Source organism: Helianthus annuus, chromosome 4, assembly GCF_002127325.2.
Source record: "Helianthus annuus cultivar XRQ/B chromosome 4, HanXRQr2.0-SUNRISE, whole genome shotgun sequence".
Taxonomy (NCBI): Eukaryota; Viridiplantae; Streptophyta; class Magnoliopsida; order Asterales; family Asteraceae; genus Helianthus; species Helianthus annuus.
Window position 1 is genome coordinate 99,322,818 of NC_035436.2, and position 9,592 is coordinate 99,332,409.

At 39.0% G+C, this 9,592-nt stretch overlaps 2 protein-coding genes across 2 annotated transcripts; both read left to right on the forward strand.

The window, feature by feature from the left end:
- The first annotated feature begins 625 nt into the window (after positions 1–625).
- LOC118491530 (uncharacterized mitochondrial protein AtMg00810-like) lies at positions 626–1,192 on the forward strand. The gene has a single exon (XM_035989382.1). The coding sequence runs from the start codon at positions 626–628 to the stop codon at positions 1,190–1,192; it is 567 nt and encodes a 188-aa protein (XP_035845275.1).
- Positions 1,193–3,915: 2,723 nt separating this feature from the next.
- LOC118491371 (phytochrome A1-like) lies at positions 3,916–9,354 on the forward strand. Its single transcript, XM_035989109.1, has 5 exons — positions 3,916–4,212; positions 4,727–6,763; positions 7,395–8,211; positions 8,293–8,583; positions 8,994–9,354. The coding sequence occupies exons 2-5, from the start codon at positions 4,738–4,740 to the stop codon at positions 9,202–9,204; spliced, it is 3,345 nt and encodes a 1,114-aa protein (XP_035845002.1). The 5' UTR covers positions 3,916–4,212; positions 4,727–4,737; the 3' UTR covers positions 9,205–9,354.
- The last annotated feature ends 238 nt before the right edge of the window (positions 9,355–9,592 follow it).

Here is a 9,592-nt window from a genome sequence, read left to right on the forward strand (position 1 = left end):
TTCGGGTAGTGTCCGGTTGTTCGTTCGGTTATCGGTTCGTTAAGGTGCTAAATTGCGCAGTTTTGTGAGTTATGAGGTACCTTTCATGATAGTTTTCATTCTCGACACTATACAAGTTATTCTGGACGTCTAAACCTTATTTCTGCATAGTATTTTGATGTTTAATTGCTGATTTTTGCTGAATTTTGCAGAATTCTGCATTTAGAGTGTGTTTCGGGTACATTTTAGTGTTTATTCGTCACTCGAAAGGCAGTTTCATAACCCTTACTTTCCTACATAGAGTTCTAGTGTAAACTTTGGTTCTGGGACTCAATTTGTGTCCTAACATGATGTCTGTCTGAGTACTGAACTCCTGTCAGTACTAATAGTTTATCTGATAAGTGTGCTAGTTTCGTCTGTGCACTAATTGAACTGTTCCGGGTTGCATTTAACAACATAAGTATCATGCATCATGTAATGTATTTGTGAGTCTTTTGAAAGTAATCATGAAATCATTCATATCATAAGTCTAACATGCACAACCATAAATTACAAATTACTATTCACATCGTATGGAAATACATGAAAAATGCTAGTTGTCACAGAAATCACCAAACTAAAACAGAGTCTTTTCACAAAATTCGAAATGAAAGACTTGGGTCGACTGAAATACTTCCTTGGGATTGAAGTTCTAAGATCAAAGCAAGGGATCTTTATGTGTCAAAAGAAGTACATTCTTGATTTACGAACGGAAATCGGTATGCTTGATTGCAAACCAGCGGATACTCCAATGATTGAAAATCAGAAGCTTTATATGGAGGAAAAAACGGAGCTAGCCGACAAAGAGAGATACCAACGAATGGTGGGAAAATTAATATACCTCTCACACACGCGACCTGATATAGCATATGCTATAGGAGTCATTAGCCAGTTTATGCATCAACCCCAAAGTGCTCATATGGATGTTGTCTTACGAATTATAAGATACCTCAAGGGGATGAGTGGTCATGGAGTCTTGTTTATACCAAATGGGCATCTCGAGACTCAAGTATACACCGATGCAGACTGGGTAGGAGATAAAGGCAGCCGAAGATCTACCTCAAGTTACTTTACCTTAGTTGGTGGAAATCTCGTTACTTGGAGAAGCAAAAAACAAACGGTGGTGGCCCTTTCTAGTGCTGAAGCTGAGTTAAGGGGGATAGCAAGGGGTTAACTGAAGTATTATGGATACGAAAGCTCCTAACTGAGATAAGATACCCACCGCTAAAGGCTAGCAGGGTGATGAGTGATAATAAAGCAGCCATTCAAATTTCAAAAAATCCAGTTCAACATTATTCAACAAAACATATTGAAGTAGAACGACACTTCGTCAAAGAAAAAATGGAAGCTGAGATCATAACTCTCCCATTCGTTCGGTCAGAAGACCAACTTGCTAATATCTTAACAAAAGCAGTCAATCAAAAGGTCCTATACAAGCGTCTTGACAAGTTGAATTTTGGAAATCCCACCATTCAACTTGAGGGGATGTCTTAAAGCAAAGAAAATATTTTTTTTGGTATAGGGATCAGCAAGATTGGTGGTCAATCACATCATATCCCTGTTTCTTAGGAGCATTATACGATTTCCATTCATAAACCTTTTTCCTTATTTAGGGTCATGTAACTTGTATATAAAGGATTATTCTATTTGTATTGACCATCAGAAAATAAAAACCCTCAGTTTCAATTATCTCTTGATATTAGATACAATTTTAACCATTTGATCTGTCATAATACGATTTTGAGTAAATTGTCATTTAGTCCCTGAGTTTTGTCCAAATTTGCCATTTTAGCCCAAATAGTTTTTTTTTTTTTTGCTTCTGGGTCCCTGACTTTTCCCTTTTGTTGCCATTTTGATCACATACACTAACTCCATCCAAAAACTCCATCTTTAACCAAGGGTATTTTGGGGATTTTCATTTTAAATGTTTTCAATTGCCATTTTGATCCAATTCCAAAAAATCAAAAAAATTCCAAAAAATTCTAAAAAATCATAAAAATTCTAAAAAAAATACAAAAAATCCGTTTCGGCGCGAACCGTTTCGAGCTGAACTGTTTCGACGCGAACCGTTTCGACCCGTACCGTTTCGACCCAAACCGTTTCGAGCTAAACCGTTTCGACGCGAACCGTTTCGACCCGTACCGTTACGACGCGAACGGTTCGGCTCAAAACGGTTCAGTTCGAAACGGTTCAGCTCGAAATGGTTTGCGTCGAAACGGTTCAGCTCGAAACGGTACAGGTCGAAACGGTACGGGTCAAAACGGTTCGGGTCGAAACGGTACGGGTCGAAACGGTTCAGCTCGAAACGGTTCGGGTCGTAACGGTACGGGTCGAAACGGTTCGCGTCGAAACGGTTCAGCTCGAAACGGTTCGGGTCGAAACGGTTCGGGTCGAAACGGTTCAGCTCGAAACGATTCGGGTCGAAACGGTACGGGTCGAAACGGTTCAGCTCGAAACGGTTCGGGTTTGAAATGGATTTTTTGGATTTTTTAGAATTTTTATGATTTTTTAGAATTTTTTAGAATTTTTTGGAATTTTTTGGAATTTTTTGGAATTTTTTTGATTTTTTGGAATTGGATCAAAATGGCAATTGAAAACATTTAAAATGAAAATCTTCAAAATACCCCTGGTTAAAGATGGAGTTTTTGGATAGCGTTAGTATATGTGATCAAAATGGCAACAAAAGAGAAAAGTCAGGGACCCAGAGGCAAAAAAAAACTATTTGGACTAAAATGACAATTTTAGACAAAACTCAGAGACTAAAATAACAATTTACTCTACGATTTTTAAATATTTGGTGTATCACGATATTGTATCAATATTTCCTTTAATCAGATTTGTATTCATCCGATACTAGTTGCATGATTATTTTAAACAAAACTATAATTCTTAAAATTTATCCTTAAAAAGCATATTTGTTACCTGATATTCAAAATTAATCTATTATTATTATTACTATATATTATTATTACTTTACTATATATTAATAAAGAAATTGAAATAAATAGTGATTTTAATATTACAATAATATATAGTTTTTTAAATACTTTTATTATGTTAATATTATAATAATAGTTATTTTCTTTATTTTTTTAACTTTAATCCATTTTTTAATATCAGAGGTTGGGATAAGCTTGGTGTCAACCGGTATCGAACCAGTACTGATATCGAAAATACCGGTACGGTCCTGTTCGGTATCAATACATGAAAGTAAAAACCGGCACTAATACAGAAAACGCCAAAAGTTGGTGCCGAATTGATATTGGAAATCTTTTGGTTCGGAAAACTCAGTGTGGCTACCCGGTACCATTTGCTTATCCCTGATCACGGTTACCGTACGAACAACGGTATCGTACAACTTTTTATTGTTGATTTTCTTCAACTTTTAATTTTTTCTTTTTTAGTTTCAGGGGTAGAGATGAGCTTGGTGCCAACCGAAATAGAATCGGTACTGATACCGAAAATACCGGTTACGGTACCGGTATATGAAGGTAAAAAACGGTAGTGAACCGGTACCAGGAACGCCAAAAGTCGGTACCGAATTGGTACTTAAGATCTTTCGGTTCGGCAAATTTGGTACCGGTACGTAGAACAATTTGCTCATCTCTGACTACAGGTTTCATACGAACAACATCGTTAACATACAACTTTTTTGGTTGATTTTCTTTCGGTTATCTTTTAGTGTTTTTTTCTACATTTTCTTTTTATTTTTGTCAGCAGTTTTGTTCGCAACACGCTTGTAGTGATTTCAAAACACATGTAAACACAGACTAAATAACAAAAGAAATTCGTCGCAACCTAGTTAAAATAAATTTAAGAAGGAAATAAATTAAATTTCTTAAACTTCTTTTTCTCATTTTATTTTATATAAATCAATAATTTAAATAGCCACATGGGCCAAGAACATAATCTCGTAGAGTATGTTTCCATGATTTTTAGCTATCAACTGCCATCATTTTCCATATTTAGAAGCAAACCGCCAATCTTTGCTACTTTGTGTCAAGTGGGTCTCTCTCCACTTACTCCAAATACAAATAATATATATATATACACACACACAGGTACCCATCATTCAAGCAGAAATTGTAGGTGAAAATCTGCAACTTCCCTTTCATCTTCCAAACTATTCAAGTCAATGATCGGAACAAGCTTCAATCTTCTAACTTGTTAGATCCCGTTTGCAGTTTTCAGCAGGTAGATATACATGGGTTTTATTAACCTACACATCTCTTTAGTTTTATTCAACAGGGGTACTATGTTTAGTCAGCCACGGGTGAGGCTAAACGTATCCCTGTATACCCCTATACATTCAGTAAAATTTATAGGACGTAATCTGTATCTTGCAGTGTTGTGGGTGCTTTTGATTTATTTATTTCTTGTTCATGTGACTGTTCTACAGTAATTTACTGTCAGTTGACTCTCAGTACACTCTCTGCTTTTGAATTTTTGAGTTTGAGATTGAAATGATTATGTGGGCCATTTGTTTTTACAAAAATATACCCAACAGAACATCAACTTTTGTTTTCAGAATGATGATATTGGGGCTGTGATTGGTTTTGTTTATGGTGGTCATCTTTTTCATTGGATTCTCAGTCAAATATTGCAATATGACCATTGATTACTGCTTTTTAGTGGTGGTCTTTTCAGATTTTGTAACTTTATAAAATGTGTGATCATTTTAATTAAATTCTTTTTGTTTTGTGTTCAGATCTGATCACTATGTCTTCAAGCAATTCTGCTAGATCAAAACACAGTGCTAGAATCATCCAACAGACCACAGTAGATGCAAGACTCCATGCCGATTTCGAGGAATCCGGGGACTCGTTTGATTACTCGAGCTCGGTCAATGTTAGCAGCACCGTGGTTGGTGCTGAACCGCCTCGTTCCGATAAGGTAACCACCGCGTATCTCCGTACCATTCAAAAGGGTAAGTTCATCCAACCTTTTGGATGCTTGTTAGCACTAGATGATAAAACTTTTAAAGTAAACGCCTATAGCGAAAACGCCCCCGAAATGCTGACAATGGTGAGCCACGCGGTCCCCACGGTCGGGGAAAATCCAGTTCTGGGTATTGGTACCGATGTTAGAACATTATTTGCAGGTCCTAGCGCGACTGCTCTGTTTAAATCCTTAGGATTTGGGGAGGTTTCATTGCTAAATCCCATTTTGGTCCATTGTAAAACATCCGGGAAGCCATTTTATGCCATTATTCATCGGGTCACGGGTAGTTTAATCATTGATTTCGAGCCCGTTATGCCTAATGAAGTCCCGATGACCGCTGCTGGTGCGCTACAGTCATACAAGCACGCAGCCAAAGCCATAGCTAGGCTGCAATCTTTGCCTAGTGGCAGCATTGACCAGCTGTGTGACACAATGGTCCAAGAGGTTTTCGAGCTCACGGGTTATGACCGGGTCATGGCTTATAAGTTTCATGATGATGATCACGGTGAGGTGATCGCCGAGATCACTAAACCAGGGCTCGATCCCTACCTTGGGTTGCATTACCCCGCCACCGACATCCCACAGGCTGCAAGGTTCTTGTTCATGAAAAACAAGGTCCGAATGATCTGCGACTGTCGCGCTAAAAACGTTCTAGTTGTTCAAGATAAGAAACTACAGTTTGACTTAACGCTATGCGGGTCAACCCTCCGGGCCCCGCATAGTTGTCATCTGCAGTATATGGAAAACATGACCTCCATAGCCTCTTTAGTGATGGCAGTTGTGATCAATGATATGGATGAAGAAGCGGAAACATCTGATCCACAGAAGAGGAAGAAGCTTTGGGGATTAGTAGTGTGTCATAACACGACTCCACGATTCGTCCCGTTTCCACTGCGGTATGCGTGCGAGTTTTTAGCGCAAGTTTTCGCTATTCACATCAACAAAGAACTGGAATTGGAAAACCAGATTCTCGAAAAGAACATCTTAAGAACACAAACACTTTTATGTGATTTGTTGTTGCGGGATGCGCCTTTAGGCATAGTGTCACAAAGCCCGAATGTCATGGACCTCGTGAAGTGTGACGGGGCGGCTCTACTGTACAAAAATAAAGTGTACAGGATGGGTGTTAGCCCGACCGAGAAGCAGATTCATGATATAGTCTCGTGGCTCTATGAACACCATATTGATTCAACAGGATTGAGTACTGATAGTTTATATGATGCGGGCTACCCTGGGGCTCTGGCTCTCGGTGATGTGGTTTGTGGGATGGCGTCGGTTAGGTTAACCGATAAAGATATTCTATTTTGGTTTAGATCTAGTACGGCTAGCGAGATTAAATGGGGTGGTGCGAAACACGAAAAAGGGGAAAAGGATGACGGTAAACGGATGCACCCGAGGTCGTCTTTTAAAGCGTTTTTGGAAGTTGTGAAAAGGAGGAGTTTCCCATGGAAGGATTTTGAGATGGACGCGATCCACTCGTTGCAGATCATACTGCGAAACGCATTGAAAGAGAGTGAAGCGGGCGATCTGAACTCGAATGTGATTCAGGCCGGGTTTAATGAGCTTAAACTTGATGGGATACAAGAGTTGGAAGCTGTTATAGGTGAGATGGTTAGGTTGATTGAAACCGCTTCGGTTCCTATACTTGCAGTTGATGTTGATGGTTTGATCAATGGTTGGAACACGAAAATAGCTGAGTTGACCGGTTTGACCGTGGAAGAAGCTATTGGTACCCATTTGCTAACACTTGTTGAAGATTCTTCGGTTGACACGGTTCAAAAGATGCTCAATCTTGCATTGGAAGGTATCATCTTTCTTAAAATCAAGAGTTAGGGGTCAGTTGCGACCCCTTAACTAATGAACAGGTCGTCATAAAAATTTGGAAGTGCACAAACTCTATTTTTAATGCATACAACAATTTAAGTTATTTGATATAAACAATTCAAGTGTTATTCTTATATATATTTTTTAATAATAATTAGCACATGAATTATGTATTTTAAAAATATGGAGGAAAAATGTTGGGTGGTCAACCTAGCCAAAATGTGAACACAGTTAAAATCATGTAACCCATTCGTCTATACGAGTCAAAATGGGTTAGCAGGTTGCAAATGAGTTGTGTTCAAGTTGTAAACGGGTCAGATTAGCAGGTTGAAATTATAAAATACGCATCTATATATATATTTTTATTTTCAAATTATTATTACAAAAAGGTTGACAGATGGACCCTTTTAATTAGATGGGTTAGACAAGTTAAATCCGAGCATGACCCGTTTATAGCAGGTTAAAATATCAACCTGAACACAACATTTTTATCAATGGGTTTAACTCATCAACCTCAGTTAGAAGTCCTTGATTTCCACCTCTCCAAAGTGTATGTGCATATATATATATATATATATATGTCATGTTTATTGTGTTTTTTACATAATTAGGAAAAGAGGAGACTGGTGTCCAGTTTGAAATCAAAAGACATGGATCAATGGAAGGCTCTAAACCAATCACGCTAGTGGTTAATGCATGTGCAAGCAGAGACGTACAGGAAAACGTTGTAGGCGTATGTTGTATCGCACAAGATATAACTCACCAAAAGACCATAATGGACAAGTTTACTCGAATAGAAGGCGATTACAAAGCTATTGTGCACAACCCGAATCCACTGATTCCCCCGATCTTTGGAACCGATGAATTCGGTTGGTGCTCTGAGTGGAACCAAGCCATGACTGAGGTATCTGGAGTGTCCAGAGAACAAGTCATAGATAAGATGCTTTTGGGTGAGGTTTTCGGGACACATGGAGCCTGCTGTCGGCTCGGTAATCAAGAGGCGTTCATTAACCTTAGCATTGTTCTTAACAAAGCTATGACTAGTGACGAAGCCGAAAAGATTTCATTCGGGTTTTTTGGTAAAAATGGAAAGTATGTTGATTGCATGCTATGTGCTAGTAAAAGAGTGGACAATGAAGGAACAGTTACTGGGCTTTTCTGCTTCTTGCAGTTGGCTAGTAAAGATCTTCAACAAGCTATCCATTTTCAGAGAATTTCTGAGCAAATTGCAGCCAAACGGCTTAAAGCTTTAGCCTACGTACGTAGACAGATAAGAAACCCGCTTTCGGGGATTATATTCTCAAGAAAAATGTTGGAGGGGACCGATCTGGGAGATGAACAGAAGGAGCTTCTTCACACCAGTGCCTTGTGTCAAAAACAGCTAAATAAAGTACTCGACGACACTGATCTAGATAGCATCGTTGATGGGTATGATTCGTTATAAATGATGTCATTACTTGAATATATAACTTTTGTTGAAGTATGGATTTTTATGAAATTTTTTGGCAGGTGTTTGGATCTTGAAATGACAGAGTTTAACCTCCAGCAAATCTTGGGTGCCTCGCTAAGTCAAGTTATGTCAAAGAGCAACATAATGGGCATTCAAGTAGTGAACAACATAGCAGAACATACGTTGTCGGAGAAGCTATACGGTGATAGTGTACGGCTTCAGCAAGTTCTTGCGGATTTCTTGTCTCTATCGGTCTCTTGCACGCCACCTGGTGGTGTCATTGTAATCGCAGCTAATTTGACCAAAGATCAGTTGGACAAGTTGGTTCAGCTTGTGAATTTGGAACTCAGGTATGTATATTCTTGACTCGAACATAGGTTTGTTTCAGTCGACTCCTGCCTTAGTTAAGGTGATACTAAACAGACACCACCCACAAATCTGTACACCGGATGGCCAATCACAAAACACGGGCCATATGATGTCATAAAGGCCATACGATAGGGCGAAAAATAGTCGTCAAACATATCATACGAGCTGTATGATTTGATGAACACCACCTCATATGGGCCCTCATACAACCTATATGACCATTTTTCACCTGTCATCCAACCCACATCATCATTTTTGCGTGTCATAGGACACATATGATGTCATATGGGCCGTATGACATGTCAGTGGTGTCTGGATAGTGTGTTAGTGGTGTTTCTTAAGCCAAGCTCCTTAACCACATGTATTTATTTGAAAACACGTGTTTTTGTAGGATAACACACACCGGAGGTGGTGTGCCGGAGGAGTTGTTAAAGCAGATGTTTGGAAACAGTGTGGATGCAACTGAGGAAGGAATAAGCTTTGTGGTTAGCAGAAATCTGTTGAAGCTCATGAGTGGAGATGTGCAATATCTGAGGGAAGCCACAAAGTCTACATTCATAATTTCTGTTGAACTTGCCTCTGCTGGTACAAAGAAGCCATGAACAGGCTTTTATTTTGTTGCTGTTTCAAGAAATCAACTTTTACATGCTTGAGTGTGTCTTGTGTTAATGTGCACGTGTAATAATTGTTTTGTTGCCTTTTTGGGAATAAAATTGTTTTAAGTTAAAAACCATATAAATGTTTAAAGATGATTTGAGTTGCAATATGTTCAAACGGGAATTACACTTAGGGGGACGGAGTGCATGCGGGGAACTCAATCGGGGAGGGGTTTTACCGCACGGTGAGTGGTTGCCGGCCTTCAATCGGTGAGCGGGGAGAGAGAATAGCGGTGAGTATTCACCGACTCGGTGAAGAAGAGGGAGAGGTGGGAGAGAGACGGTGAATGGTGGGTCCCAACCCCTTTCAACCAATTACATTTTTTTTTAAATT

What these genes read in the sequence shown, in the direction of transcription:
- LOC118491371 (XM_035989109.1), top strand. Translation starts at nt 4,738, where the DNA reads ATGTCTTCAAGCAATTCTGCTAGATCAAAACACAGTGCTAGAATCATC. An exon ending in CTAGATAGCATCGTTGATGG is followed by an intron (nt 8,212 to 8,292) that starts GTATGATTCGTT and finishes ATTTTTTGGCAG; the next exon opens with GTGTTTGGATCTTGAAATGA. An exon ending in CTTGTGAATTTGGAACTCAG is followed by an intron (nt 8,584 to 8,993) that starts GTATGTATATTC and finishes GTGTTTTTGTAG; the next exon opens with GATAACACACACCGGAGGTG.
- LOC118491530 (XM_035989382.1), top strand. Translation starts at nt 626, where the DNA reads ATGAAAGACTTGGGTCGACTGAAATACTTCCTTGGGATTGAAGTTCTA.